Source organism: Pelophylax lessonae (genome assembly GCF_965119305.1).
Source record: "Pelophylax lessonae genome assembly, chromosome: 5".
NCBI classification, from domain to species: Eukaryota; Metazoa; Chordata; class Amphibia; order Anura; family Ranidae; genus Pelophylax; species Pelophylax lessonae.
Window position 1 is genome coordinate 384,693,350 of NC_138772.1, and position 16,291 is coordinate 384,709,640.

A 16,291-nucleotide genomic window follows, 5' to 3' on the forward strand; every position below is an offset into this window, starting at 1 on the left:
GGAGGTGAGGTTCACTAGTCCAGAATGGGAGAACAGAAAGTTAGGAACTTATTGGAATTTTTGGCAAGATCATTCGGCATTTTTGCGCATTTACAGTGCATTTTTTCAAAATTTTACCAAGACTTAGACTTTAAGGTGTAGGTTACGTCTTAGGTGACAGGTGAGGAAAGAGGTATGAAGGGTAGCCTAAGGGTCAGGTATTAGGAGGGACACTCCTCTTTTTTAAATTCTTGTTTATGGTGCCAAAAGCCTAGAGCTGAGAACTTCCAGGCACAAGGTGCCCAAAACGAGTGCATCATCTGTCTGGAACTCCCACAGTACAATACTACCACTATAGCAAGTCTTCTATTGCATTAATGCCTGCTAAGAAAATAGCCTGCATGATTTCACGTTACGTACTTTTGGTGCTCTTGGTTTACTGGACCTCAATAAAACGAATTAGCATTCTTCCCAAATGGTTCTCTCCAGTGAAGCTGAATTAAGCATCCCTTTGTGGCAGTCCACACATAATACTTGTCATTAAGTCTGTTTGCAAACAATCACATAAATCTACTAGTAATTGCAAGATTACATACAACATTTAGCGAATGAAACACAGCGAAATTGTGCAGTCACTTGCTTCATTCTGTGATCTTGTACTTGACCTCAAACAAATATCTATTTTGCTGCTTTAACAAAATACTATGCACTCACACCAAACCTACAAAAATGCTGCCTACACAGCACCATGACTAGAGAGCCATGTAAATGCAATATAATAAAAGTTTTATTTGTAGTAGTCTCAAACTGGTGTATTCACAGCTGCAACATCCCTGGTTTAATTAAGTAAGAAAAAAAACCCTATATATTTAAAGCTGCTCTGATGCAAAGAAACTCATGAATAAATAATAGAATTTTGGTGTGTCTGGTTACATTTGGATAGTAAAATTGTTTAAAAAAAACACATTTTCATAACCATTTTTCCTTATTACATGTCCTTCTGTGTTTGTTTAGATTTTTTTTTCTTTTTCTTAGAAAATTACATTCTCTTTTTGCACCATTACTCTTGTACAAAATAATAAGTATTTTTTCTGCTATGTCAGTAACCCGAGTCCAGGACAGCCAGAACCCACAAGGCGAGCAAACTCTTCCTCCATAAAGCGATGCATGTTTCATAGCAATGCAATTGTCTGAAAGTGTTAATAAGGGGTAACGTCTTTAATTTGACACTCAGATAAGCGTTTCTTTCCAGTCTTTAATTGGAGAAGGTCTTACTTGCTCCTTTGTCTTGTCTTTAGGTGGTTTTGATTCAGAGGCAGTATCCTTCTGCAGCTGGTGTCTGCTGCCTGTCTTCCCTGGCTCCTCTTCCTCCTGCAGCTGTTCAGACTTAATGCGCTGCATCTGTAACAGCCTAAGCTGAACACGCAGCTCAATGATGGCCTCTCTCTCCTCATGAATTGCCTGGTTCAAATGGTTGTTCTTGATCTAACAAGAGACAGTAAGTAGCATTCAGTATCATTTGCTTGAGTGTAACAAAAGCAAGATGTTTGTGTACAAGGAATTTTAAACAGAATGTGGTTTTGTACATATATTCTAAGTCCTTTGTATTACCGTCAAGACTTAAAAATATAAAACAAGCCTGATTTTTTACCAGATAAATGAGAACTGCTGCATATTAAAATAATTTTTTTTTCCACCCCAACGGTGGAGCTCTAAGCTGTTTTCATGCGCTTTGTGGTTTCTCTTTAGCTTGGTGCTGTAAAAAGCCTGTTTACAGAGGTCAATAGCTTACACAGAACTGAGTGACTCAGTCATTAAAGTGATTGTAATCGATCACTGACACCTGAAATTAGCACCAAGCGCCCAAGTAGAGTGTGCGCCTTGATAGGGAAAGGAGGAACCTGGCCCTTGATCGAATAGGCCTGAGTCACTGTCTGTCTGATCCATCTTGAAATGGTTGCAGAAGAAGTAGACAACCCTTTCTTGGCCCATCTGTGTGCACAAATAGCGAGTCTGACTTCAAAAGAGACTCCATAGCTCCCAGGTACACCCGAATCGGCCAAACCACATCCAGGGCATGCAACGCAATTTCCTTAGGATGTTTGGGCCTGGGACACAGGGAAGGCAACACAATGTCTTCATTCAAATCGAAATCAGAGACTACTTTAGGAAGGAACGACGGACAGGGGTGAAGAAACACCATCTTTGTGGACCACCAAAGGTACGACAAGATCACGCTGCCAGTTCCGACACCCTGCAATCAGAGGCGATGGCCACCAAAAAGGCCACCTTCTGAGACAGAATAAGCAGGGGAATCTCCCAAATATTTTCAAACAGAGGCTTCTGGAGAGCTGAAAGCACCAAGTTCAGATCCCAGGGCAGTAGAGGAGACCGCTCCGGTGGAGTCAGATGTCGAACCCCTTGAATAAAAGGTATGCACCAGGGAGTGTGTGGCCAGAGGTCATTGAAAGAAGACCGCCAAGGCCGACACCTGGCCCTTAATAGTACTCAAGGTCAATTTCTGCTCAATATTAAAGAGAAGACGACCAGCGCTACGGATTTGTAATATATGAAGAGAGTGTGGATAAAAAAAGGTGTAAGCTGCCACCAATCAACCCTTAAGTGCAAGGGTGAGAGTGAAAATTTAGGATGTGACGATTGGTATCGGCGCTACCTTAAGGTGATTTAAATGATATGCCACAAACTGGCGTGAGTGAAAATATAGGAAAATAAATACAAACAAATATCAAAGTGTCACCAATTATTGTGAGTAAAAACTCCTTAGGAAATTAGTGCATGAACAATGTGTTTATTCAAATTATAAAGGATGTTCAAATCAACAACCACAACAAATATAGTGGTATGTGAAAAAACAAGGTACATAAATAATGTGACAAGCGTGAAATAGAGATTCCTCCCACAACCACAGGTGTATTACCAGGTCACAATTGCCTGATATATGTGCCACACATAATGTGATTGAATGGTGAAGAATTGTTGCTAAGTGAAATCCAAACTGGCCACTTGGTGGCGTTTCAGTAATACGACCTGTTCAACGATCCACAGTCAGTATAGTGGTATTGAGGGGGGTCCTTTCTCCGTTGCGGGGGAGCAGCTTTGAGCCGGTGATTTTTGCCCTAGGTGCTCACACAGAGAGAAGGCCCCACAGTGAATGAACAATCTATACATTGATGACAAAAAGCGCAGTACACTCACTCATTACGATGATCTGGATCAGAAAGACTGGTTCACGCCGGGATGCTTCCGCGTTCCACGGCCGATAACCGGAAGTGACGTTGTGACGTACAAGACTCCGCCCTACGCGTTTCATCAGAGGGACGTCAACTGGAGCGGCGTCAACTGGGCGCACTCCCGGACTTCTTATAGCCGCCCGTATCCAAGCAACGGAGGGGACAGGTCAACGCCGCCATCTTTCTACTCCCTCTCCGGAAGCCATATTACTCCTCCACTGGCTTCGTCTATGGATGTGCAAGGCTTCGCTACTCCTGATGATATATGGCCGTTCCCTTGCACATCCATAGACGAAGCCAGTGGAGGAGTAATATGGCTTCCGGAGAGGGAGTAGAAAGATGGCGGCTTTGATCTGTCCCCTCCGTTGCTTGGATACGGGCGGCTATAAGAAGTCCGGGAGTGCGCCCAGTTGACGCCGCTCCAGTTGACGTCCCTCTGATGAAACGCGTAGGGCGGAGTCTCGTACGTCACAACGTCACTTCCGGTTATCGGCTGTGGAACGCGGAAGCATCCCGGCGCGAACCAGTCTTTCTGATCCAGATCATCATAACGATTGAGTGTACTGTGCTTTTTGTCATCACTGTATAGATTGTTCATTCACTATGGGGCCTTCTCTCTGTGTGAGCACCTAGGGCAAAAATCACCGGCTCAAAGCTGCTCCCCCGCAACGGAGAAAGGACCCCCTCAATACCACTATACTGACTGTGGATCGTTGAACAGGTCGTATTACTGAAACGCCACCTAGTGGCCAGTTTGGATTTCACTTAGCAACATTTCTTCACCATTCAATCACATTATGTGTGGCACATATATCAGGCAATTGTGACCTGGTAATACACCTGTGGTTGTGGGAGGAATCTCTATTTCACGCTTGTCACATTATTTATGTACCTTGTTTTTTCACATACCACTATATTTGTTGTGGTTGTTGATTTGAACATCCTTTATAATTTGAATAAACACATTGTTCATGCACTAATTTCCTAAGGAGTTTTTACTCACAATAATTGGGGACACTTTGATATTTGTTTGTATTTATTTTCCTATATTATTTTCACTCACGCCAGTTTGTGGCATATCATTTAAATCACCTTAAGGTAGCGCCGATACCAATCGTCACATCCTAAATTTCTGCTCAACCCCTCATTGAAGGAAGGTCAATACCCAAGCCACCGAAAATCAGCGAGGGTGAACTCCCATTGACACACACGAAATGTACGCTTTCCACGTATGATGGTAGATCTTCCTAGAGGTAGACATCCTAGCATTCAGCAGCATCGGAAAATCACCGACCCAGACAAACCTCTATCTTTCAGCACCTAGCTTTCAACAGCCAAGCCATCAAAGCCTGCGACTGTAAAGCAGGATGGAAGATTGGCCCTTGAAACAGTAGATTCTCCCCGAGAGGCAAATCTCCAAGAGACGTCGGTGACCAGCCACACCAGGTCGGCATACCAAGACCAGAAAATCCATCCTGGGACCACAAGAGTGATGGAATCCTTTCAGCCTCGATTCTGAGCAAAAGCCTAGGCAGAAACTTTAGAGGATCTGACCGTACTGGCCCCACGGGGCCACCAGAGAAAAAAGACCCGTCGTCAACAAGCATGCAAACTATGTTTTTGCCCATTTTCTCCTTGTGAAAATTTTCTCCTTCTCCCATTGTGTTGACTGACAAATTTAATATGGGCAGAGAAGTTCCCACTGCATAATGACAGGCAAGCTATTTTTTTCCTTGTTCAGACTTACTGAGCTATGCACCTTAGCATGCTAAAAAGGAAAAATGATCAAACACAGGAAATTAAAAACATTTGTGAGTGTATGAACCTGACTTGTCTTGGATTTTGATATTCGAACAGTGTTTACATTAGAGCTTCTTAGGAAAAAAGCATAGAGACCACGTTTAAAGAAAAAGGAATGGAGGTCAGCAGGTGGCAGCAAATACCCTTCCATTCTGTATACAATGGCTCACCTCCAGCTCTTCATTCTGTCTCTGTAGATCTTCTAGGATAATTTGCAGCTCTTCCTCATCCTCACTTTCACTCTCGCTCTCAGATGAATACTCTTCTGTCTCGCTCCGGCCGTGCTGCTGGCGGCTGCAGGGTATAGAGAAGATCATGGAAAAATCAAATATTAATAAAATATTGCACAGGTCAGAAAAAGATGAAACCACATTAAGTTTCTGATTATCGTCCACTTAGTCCATAGTCACATGCAGTAGGAATATACCCCTTTATATTTTACAGTTTTATGAACCCATATCCTACAATAATGGTGCCTCAATATACTGCAACTCATGCTTCCCTTGGTACTCACCCACGAAGTGTAAAATACATTTTGTATACGATTTCTATACTTCAGGTTGGCTTATGATGGAAACCATTACAACTACCTTTGAATTTCAGAAATTTCTGCTCTGAGGCGGTCAATTTCTTCCTTCTCTGTTGCAATCTGTCGTCGCAGGAACTGCTCCATTGCAACCAGTTCTTCTTGTTCTGTTAATATTTCATTTTCCTGATAAGATGAAGAACATGTCAGTGCAAGAATAAAGCCAGGATACAAAGTGTTCTCAAACCAGGAGAGCAAAATCCTACTGCAATTTTACTATTAAGATAGACAAAATGAATGATAGGTAAATATTTATAAGAGGATCAGAGAGGTTTTGAAGTTTACCTATGGGCTCTTGTGATGTAGTAATCAGTTCATACTATTACACTGCATGCACCTCCAGGTGTCTACATGAACAGATACTTTACTTGCAAAGCTCCCAATATCCCCAAAATAGGAGACTTTATATTATGCAACTAGAGACCAGAGCTTGGGTAAACACTGTGGACTGCGCCTTACAATTGCTTTTATGCTTCCTATAGACCAGGAGTGTCAAACTCAACTTCATCGAGGGCCACACCAGCATTATGACCGCCCTCAAAGGGCCGGTTGAATCTGTAATACTAGATGTCCAGAGTATCCCAAACCCCTTACATCAGATGTTAAAGAGTCTACCCCCACCCTCAAGTGCACCCTCTTACCTTGTTTTGCTGCTGGGAAGAAGCTGAAAGCAGAAAGTGCAGGGTCTGCAAGAGGCCCAAAGGAGGGCCGGAGCTCTACTGCAGCTCCAGGAGAGGTGTGAGGGCCACATGAAATGGCCTGGGGGGGTCAGATCCGGCCCAAGGGCCTTGTGTTTGACACATGTGCTATAGACCATTAAGTGCAATAGGCAGGTTCATAAACCAATATAGATGCTGGAAGGATGAGAAGGGGTAGATAATAGTAGGACAATGCAACAATGGTACATTTTGGAATTACAGATCCAAGAGAGGTTTGCAGTGTAATCCTATGTACAATGTTACAACTGTAGACCACAGGTTTGCTTTAAGGAGTAAATCTTTACAATATAGTGCCGACATGTGTTGCAATATTTAAGGCCATTTACACAGATTTATTATACATATATATATATATATATATATATATATATATATATATATATATATATATATATATATATATATATATATATAGCAGAAATTTCCGACTTCATTCTTGAAAAATCTAATCATTAAATTTCATATAAGCTTAACAAAAATTTTGTAAGTTTTAAAAGTTTTAAAGTGATACTAAAAGGCAGCCCACATCCTCCTTTTCTCGGGTCCCTCTTCAGCACTCCTGGCCCCTCCGTCCTTTTAAGTGCCCCCACAGCAAGCAGCTTGCTATAGGGGCACCTGAGCAGAGCCACAGCTCCTTGTGTCAATTCAGACATGGAGCTGTGGCCCGGCCCCGCCCTCTCTCACTTAATTTGATTGAAAGTAGTGGGAGCCAATGGTCTCACGCTGCGTGTAAGCCAATGAGGAGGGAGAGTCCCGAGCAGCTGACATTGTTGGATCAAGATGGGCTCAGGTAGGTGTAAGGCGGGCTGCTGCACACAGAAGGCTTTTTATCTTAATGCATAGAATGTATTAAGATAAAAAACCTTCTGACATTACAACCACTTTAAAATTTGCAGCATTCATTAAATACCCGCCAATCCTGCCATAAAAGTCCTTGTGCAGGCACATCCTGTTATAGAGTTACGACACTGTCCTTAACTTCCTTAACTCCCAAATCTGCTCCTGTGGTGTCACCCTGACGCACAAGATTTCTGACACACACACACACTGGTCAATTCAACACATGTAGGCATGCTCCACTGCTGTCGCTATCAGAAAACCCACCCTGGAAAAACATCATGAAGTCATCACTGGAGCACACATATGTAGACAGAAAGTGGCTGCGAAATGGCTCAGGGGGTAATCAGCAACACTAATATGATACAAAGGATAAAAAAGGTGGAAAAAAAGTACTTTATCTAAAAACGTTTTAGCAAACAAAATGTCATTCTGTTAAAGTTCATGTACTTTAAAGTGATTACATGTACTGGATTGGTTAACTTGACAGATTAAAAATATAAACTTCTAAAACAAATGCTTCTTTTTCAGGTATGATACAAAACTGGATGTGAAAATCCAATTTATACATTAAAGGAGGAACTCTAGCCTACCATCTGCCTTTTCCCACCCTCGAAAACCCCCCTGGGTATTTTTCACAAAAAAAAATAAAAAAACACTATATATCCTGATGATTGGGGTTCTTTGGATCCGGCGACATAGCCTGTTGGCGAGTCTGTAGACGGCGGCCATCGGCTCGGTAGCTCCTTAACCCCCCCCCCCCTTTTCTTCTCTCTGTCTTTCTGGTACTTTACTTTCTCTATTTTCCTACCTTCACCTTTCGCTTCATACTCATTTTCTTTAAAGCAAGAAACAATCTGGACTGGGCATCCCTTGTTGAATATATTTGAGAAGTTATGTTTTTTTCCTTCTATTTTATCTAATGGTTTGATAAAATTGCAGCTCTGAGTTGGAAGAGGTTTATCATTGTTTGCTTTATCTGTTATATTTTTGTCAAAGATGTACCCATTATCCGGATGTTAATAAAATTAGATTTGTAAAAAATAAAAACCACTATACATATCTTTTTTTTTCCTGCAATCTTCTAGCTGGTTTGGCAACATTACGGGACTTTTCCACTTTCCTCCAGCAATGGCAGGCATTCTTTCAGGACTGACCAATGCTCATGCAATGCCTTGCAGTAATGTGAGCCCAACCTGAGTAGTAATGAGCCCTCTACAATATGTGTATACGGGCTAGGTTTACAGAAAATGGGCAGAATGACAGGACTGCTGGTGATGGATCAAGGAAGAAGCAAGGGACAGAGCTGGAATGTGGAGTAACTATAGCTTGGCAATGCTTTTTATTTATTTTTTTATCTAATTTACATAGAAGGCCAAAATACAATGGAATTACACATAAAACTACAAATATATTTTATACCAGGTTTGTATCCCGAGCCATAGGTGGGCAGAATTTCAAACAAAAAAATATTTGGGAAAGAATGTTCTAAAATATTTAATCATTTAATCAAAATTTAATCATTAGTGGGTCACATCGACATTCGTTTTCGACCACAGTGCTAAGGAAATTTAAAAGCGCACGATGGAACATTTTACTTGAAATTAATGAAGTTCTAACAGTGTTTTTTGTTTGTAAAGTTCATTCATTCCAAAATCAAAAATGGTAAAAGAAAATAAAATAATATGTCGAACGACATTTAAGTGTTCTGAGAATTTTCGTACAAATTTTCCAAAGACTTGTACTAAGAATGTTCGTTTAGAAATGTATCCATTTATGGCTAGTTTAAAATGTTTGTAAAGGCAGGTTTTTTTTTTTTTTACTTTCCTGCATTGTTTGCAGTAGGTAAAAAAACCTTGTGCATGCAACTCCCCAAGCAGCCCCCCCAAAATATATACCAGAGCACAATCTCAATCCAGCAATGTCCACTTTCAACTGAGACTCTCCCAGGTCTTTCGCTCCTGATTGGCTCAGATAAAGCCACAGGAGCCATTGGCTCCCACTTCTGTCAATCAGAGCCAGTGACACGAGGGCTGGGCTTGGGAGCACGTATCAGCGGCTTGCTATGCAGCGTTCAGCGGGGGGGTTTGGGAGGTGGAACCAGGAGGAGTGCAAGGAATGCATTAGGGTAAAAACGTTTTTAGCTTTAGTATCACTTCAACAATATTGAACTTTCAACATGTTGGGACGAACCACTCAAATGACTACATTGTTATATACTAGATCTTTATTCAACCAGATTTACATAGGCCAAAACTGTGGGTGTGGCTGAACAAGTGCTGTGGTACCAGTTCTAAGCTCCGGGATCTCCTTCCAAATAGTCCCCTTTACCAAGAGCCTAGTGAACAGATGACAAACTGAGGTTATAGATGAAAGACATCTACCCAATCTCAACCAGTGCTGCACTTAACCCAACACCTACAGTCCTAAATAGTCCAATCTTTTCCAGCACATTATCCTTTGTTTTTTTTGAGGGGGGTGGGCGAGAGTGCCAAAGTTTGGGGGCCGCTGACCTTCCCTCCTAAAAATGCCTGTGAGGAAATTGAAGAGGGGTCAGTTCTAAAGAGACGATCTGTAAGACAGCCATAGGTGGCAGCCCTGATATCACCCAAAAGGTGAATCATGCATTCTGCTTTCATCAGACAGGCCATATGCTGCACACTCCTGAGGGAGCATGAATCAGAAGGAAGTGGTGTTGGTTTCAGACCTTGCTCCCAAACAAGGCAGCAACTATAAACCTGTGAGGAACCTGGAGTTTTCCCAAGGGCCTGCACATGAATTCTTGCTAGTTGTCCCATGTGCTCCTGCTCCAAAGCGCCTGTGATCCACCAATGCTAAGTGAGGATCTTCCACTGCAGAGTACTCATGGAATGGACGCTGACTGAGGAAGTTCAATGTGTCTGGTGTTAAGAGAACGCAATAAATCAGGCACTAACTGAGATCCCATAAATGTGTCGCTGAGGCATAAGCAACTGGAGAGACCACAAATGATCAGTTGTGCTGTCAGCAGTAGATGGCAGCAAAAAGTGCGCAGTATGTCTTATAAGCATTACATCTGGGAGTGAGGTAAAAAAAAAAGACCACCAAATTTAAATAGGTAGATGATGTAATGATCTAACCCATAAAGCCAAATAAAGAAAGACAATAAAAGCTATGGAAACACTCAAAAGTAAAAATTACTTCATAACCTGTGCCTTCAATGTAGTGTGTACTACAGATCCAAGTAAAGAGCCAACAAGACATGTATAGCCAGGAGCCAGTATGTAAAGTTACAGGAAAAACCTGTCTAAATTGTCATGGTTGCTGGTCTCATCCAGGGTCCAAGCTTCACTGTTCATACCCCCTGAAGGGGTGTTTAGGGCCTGTGTGTCATGTGAACAGACCACGGCCCTAGATCTGTATAGCATGACCTTGCTGCTAACTCACTAGTTGCACCACTTACGGTACCTAGATAAGCACCAAACACAGGATTCAATTCCAGAAGCAAACATTACTGGCCATCTTTGCTGCAGCAAGGTCGAGGTAAGGTTCCCAATGCATGGACAGGGTAAAAGACACAGATACATTTTCTCCAACAGGACAAGGGTTCCATCAAGGGATCCTCCTGGAGTGAGCAGGATTATATGGGTACACTCTGGGTTGGCCCAGCAAAGCTTTTGCCAATGTCCTTTCACCTAAAGATAGCGGCAGATAATCCATGTAGTAGAAGGGATGACTGCCATGCGACTGGAATTTTCAGAAGGATGGCCATAATGCCTACTCCTTATGTCACTTAATGTAGCTTTTGTTTACCAACCACACTAAGAATCTAAGCACAGACTGTCAGGAAAGTTTAAATGATAGCCCCTTACAGGCAGTTCACACCAGTGTAAATAGAAATACCTGTGCAAGCAGTATATTAAGGACCTCTTCTTCATTTTCAGTCATTTCTTCTTTAGAAACATCTTCTTTAGAAAGGCTGGCAATTTCTTGTGCAATTTTTGTTTCACAGTCCTAAATAAATGGATAAAAAACACTGGATATGAAGCTAGAACACGGACAATTAGGTATGCATAACTATGCTTTATTTCTATCACTTCTTTGTCCATGGCTCACATTACATTGAAAAAAAAAATGGTGCAGGCTACTAATTTTTTTTTTTTTTACTTTTACCAAGCACAGCTTTTAAATAAATATCAATCAAAATGGTGATTACATGGATAGAACTCTTGCCTTATAGTTTTGATTCCTTGATTAAACTTTTTTAGGCAATAGTGACCAGAGTGGTTATAGGTTGCATTGGCCTGTCCCTTCTCTTCTCCACTAGTTATTGCGGCAACTGGTAATAGCCAAAAGGGAGGCTCATCACAGAGGGGAGGGAGGGCAAGAGTCCTACATGATCACTTTTAGTCATTATGTGCACAAGAGAGCACCCAATATTTTAAAGGACCTCTGGGGGTTCTGGTGATAAACTAAGGACATTTGCAGGCATCAGATCAGGGAGACAGGGTACAGCCTTTACCCTGGGCACAGTTATGATTTTAATTCAAAACTGAACTCCAGGCTAAACTTTATTTTCCCAAAAGACATAGGACACAGTATTCCTACTTGAGTCTGCCTCTTATTTTATTTTACTACTGTCAGTAGTGTCTAGAAATCTTGCCACAAAACTGCCTACACCTTGCTGCTGTGTAGGCATTTTATTCAAGGATGACTGGTCACCACTGCACTCTAGACTTATAAAACATACTCAAGCTCCAAAACGGATATAAGATCCACCCCTATCTATACATTTCAAAAACTATTTTTATCTTAAACATTCTGTAAATACCTCTTTATTATAGACAGTGTAGTATCCTCAAATGGAGATATGAAAGAGAGAGAGGAGGGTGGTAAATGTGCAGCTACTACCATCTGCATAAAAACTTGCTTTTATTGTAGAAAAGCAAAATCCACAAATAACGCACATCACAAGACATGTTAAAATCAAATTCCAGCTAGCCTGCTCCTGTAAATTTGCTTATTTATATCAAAATATAAAATGACTGTACTAATTGCTAATAATTATCCTATCTATACATCCATCTCATATAATGCTATATGGTCATCCATCAAAAAGAGTTCAAGGAGCCTTGAACTTCAAACTTTTCCTTTAAGGATTTACCTCTGGAGGCTATGAAAAAGACCTTTGAGACAAATCTTTACAGAACTATTGTCTCTATTGGTCATCTGTGTTTATCATTAACCTTAGGGACCTCCACCATTCATAATCAGTGGCTGTTGGCTTTTATTTCATTGCTTCTCCCCCTCCTTTGTTTTGATCCTTCTTCTGTGTAATGTCCCTTTTTTTTTTACTTTTCCCTCTTGTTGTTATCACTACTATATAATTATATACATGTCATCCATGCCATTCGATTTGTCACCCATTTTAAATGCAGTACTTTGTATGATTTGTTCAATGCTATATGATTCTTGACTGTTTGCCTATGTACATGCCCCCTCGCATTTTTCTTTTTAACCACTGGGTGCCACTGCATATAAGGAAGACCCAGTCATATGTCGGATTGGTGATCACCTTTTCATGATCCATGCATCCCATCGCTATCTAGCCACCTTTTAATGCAAGTAGCTACTCGATTATTCAGTGGTACTCAGCCTTGTATTTATTACTATGGTGTCGATCCCCTCCGCCTCCCCAATTTGACCTTTTTTCGGGGAGTAGAATATTATAGGACATGGGTTCTACATATTTATGCTGGGTCCTCTCTTCTCTCCCCCCTTATGCGTGCATACATTTCTCTTTAAGATCAGGAATGGCCTTCACTTTCATGTGATCCTTGTGAGCTCCTGTTTGCGTGGTTTGCGGTGCATCTAGTTGGATATTACTTCCCATTTACCACCAGCGCTCCAATCCTTCAGCTGTCCTTACTGGAAGTTTGTAATGCAATGGGGCACGTTTTATCCAGGTGTAACATGCAATTACTGAACCTGATCATATAATGTGAGTACACGCTTCCTCGATGACAATTATGTGAATGTACCTATAAATATACTACTTACATTATTTTTATTTCAAATGATTATGTATACTGATATATCTGTCAATAAGTCTATAGACTAGAGTATATTGCGCTCATCCCACCTCCCTTTGAAGAAGGAATTTTCCATATTCCATAACATGTTGAGAAACTTAGTGAAAACCCCATGTCCATATGGGTCCCTGGCCTGCACTCATGAGGTCCAGCTTGGGTTCTTTTCTTAAGTGGATGATATCAGCTCTATATAACATCGTATGAGGCTTTATTCATTGTTCCTAAAGTGTATTGTGAGTTTCATCACTTTTACCTTATGTATCTAATAAAAACCTTTTTAATTTTATACTTGCATTTTGACACTATTTACTGCCTGTAAAGTCCCAATGGGGTTCATTCGTCCAATGTCTATAATGAAGAGGTATTTATAGAATTGATGTTTAAGATAAAAATTGTTTTTAAATATATATAGGTGGGGGGGGGGGGGAGCTTATATCCATTTCAGAGTGTGAGTATGTTTTATTAGTATTTAGTGGAGTAGCTCCCCTATCTAATCATAGGAAGCAGTGTCGATACCTTGTAGGACTCTGGGGTATGTTTTTTTCTTGCACTCTAGACTTATGGGTGACTGGTCTTGTATCTGTCAATTACAGTTTTGTAAAGGAAGACATGTCTGATTACACCCTGCCTATAGGTGGACTTGCTGTTTGAATCTCCCAGTCTTTACACGCTCAGTAAAATCCGAGTCCAATACTTACGACCTTCGCCCAAGTTGCAGCAACAATCTGTACAGTAGGAGATGCAGACCATGTTGATAGGAAAGGAAACATAGGGAAAGCTCCTCCTACAACCAAGTGCTTTTCACAGATTATGCAAACCTGTGATGTTATTAGTAGTCTCAGCAGGCAATAAATTGCCTGAAGTTAAGCTTTAAAGCGTAATTCCACTTTTGTTGAGAAAAAAAAAACATTCCCCTCTGGGTGATCTATGAATATTGCAAGGATTATTATAACCTTTGTTGCAGCTTCCTAACCGTTTGTTATTCTGAAGAAATCACTGTTTGTTTCCCTGTGCAGAGTGGGTCTAATGGGAGTGGTTTCAGAATTATCAATCAGCTGTGCAGCTTCAGAGCATTAATGAGGAAATGTCTGGGCCTGCATCCCTTAAGACGTGTTCCTATTGGGAATAGCTGACCAAAAATGCAATTTCTGTTGTGGGGGATGCCTGAAACCTGACTTGTATCTTAGGCAGACTTCTGGGTTAAATTGGTGAGCCAATCACACAAGCAGGAAATGATGTTTCTGGGGTGTGGTCAGTACACATTCTGTGTACAGAACAGCTCCAGGTAGCCATACTGCATTGCATTTTCAGAAAATTACAGCGGCTGCAGATTGAAAAGGAAAGGTCATTTTTAATAACATTCAATTACAATATGACTTGTGTCACAATTGTATACCCTATATTATTTTTTCTTTATTTGCCATTTTTCCCCTCCCACGAGTTACCCTTTAAAGCTTTGCTGTATAATTTTCAGTTAAAGGGGACTCACAATAAAGACTACTAGGGGAACATGCATAGTAGAAAATACTGATACTGTAAGTTCAACTTTAAAGCTCAGCTAAATAATATTCAGTTAAGGGAGACTCGCATTAAAGACGAAAACCACCTAAAAAAAAAAAGCTACACTTTTTAATATATATATTTATTTGTTGCAGTATTGTTTATCATGTTTAAATTAGTGTGGGTCACCCTTCGGCTTAAATCACACAGTTTGAAATGACTTTTGTGGTCCCAAAACTACAATCACACGCTAATGTTCATTAACAGACATTACACTGTCCACAAAGTACCAGAACCCAGATTTTCTTGTCTTGCATGATAAACTGTGGCATAATTAAGACTATCTGGCCAAGGATAATAAACTTGTGTATTATTCTCAGAAGAATAAATACCTTGGCACTGGTAAGCTAGTTTAAGTCAACATTAATAACATTTTATAACCACACAAGACCAAAAAAAAAAAAAGACTTTTAGGCAAGGAATAGCATGTGAAATGGGTGCAGCTGCGCTTGGCAAGTGAAGTCTAACAAATCACATGACTAACTAATTCAGCCAGTTGGGCCTCAGCCAAGAACCATACAAGGGTGAGCCTTGTCCATTCTGTACCATTAGGCATGCTTGCTGCTAAGATGTTTAATGAAGCAGACAGGCTAAGCCTATGAGTGTCACACACCTGCCTTTTAGCTTCCCGTAACTTCCTTTTAAGAGCCGTCAAGATCCTCTGTACCTCCCACAGCCTTTCTTCTTTAGAGAGATCCTTAATGCCAGCCTGAAGATCCCGATGCAGGCAATTCAAAAGAAATTCCTGTGTAATATAAGAAAATGTTTTCAAAATATAGTCCAAATTCACAGTAAGCTGCATATGAGCCACTTGATTCTTTAAAAAAAATCCAAAAACACAGTGGGTGATCCAATGCCCGCTCAAGTCTGAAATCAAAGTTTTTGCAGGATTTCAGATTTCATAACAATGCTAATGAGTTTAAATTTATACAAAAAGGTAGCTGTTTTTTTTTTTACATGTGGTAAAAGTAAATTTAGGATGCCCCGTCTACTTCTGTTTGCGAATTATCTAGCAGAATTTAAAATAGCACTTCATGTAAAGTAGTTAATACTGTCCATGAACCCATAACCACTGCTTAATTAAAAAAAATAATAATAATAATAATAATTAGAAGCAACAGAGCCCTTATTTTTTTAAAAGTAAAGCTGACTTTTTAAGCCTGCAACCCACTGCTGCCAGGGAAAATATTAAATGGTACATGGTGTCACCACAGAGATCATTAAAGTAGAACTCCGGGCAAACTGATAAATACAAATTTGTAGTACTGTACATACTATGAGAGTTTACCTACCAAACATTGGTAAGTCTGTTCCACCAAACCTGTGATTCATGCAGCCACATCACACTACAAATCTAGAAAGCTAGGATACCTACAGTGGATATAAATCCACTGCTAAAATGTCAGGTTTCTGTGATGTAAAAAAATGAGACAAAGATAAATCATTTCAGTACTTTCTCCACCTTTAATTTGACCTATAAACTGTACA

The 16,291-nt window shown here is 40.6% G+C and overlaps 1 protein-coding gene across 1 annotated transcript in view; it reads right to left on the reverse strand.

Moving 5' to 3' along the window:
* Positions 1-449: 449 nt before the first annotated feature.
* RALBP1 (ralA binding protein 1) overlaps positions 450-16,291 on the reverse strand; it is a 76,734-nt gene continuing 60,892 nt past the window's right edge. Inside the window, exons 6-10 of the mRNA XM_082258521.1 lie at positions 15,417-15,548; positions 11,055-11,165; positions 5,621-5,742; positions 5,201-5,324; positions 450-1,464 (exon numbers count right to left, since the gene is read on the reverse strand). Coding sequence (XP_082114647.1) covers positions 1,210-1,464; positions 5,201-5,324; positions 5,621-5,742; positions 11,055-11,165; positions 15,417-15,548 — 744 coding nt within the window. The 3' untranslated portion in view covers positions 450-1,209. The remainder of the gene's footprint in view (positions 1,465-5,200; positions 5,325-5,620; positions 5,743-11,054; positions 11,166-15,416; positions 15,549-16,291) is intronic.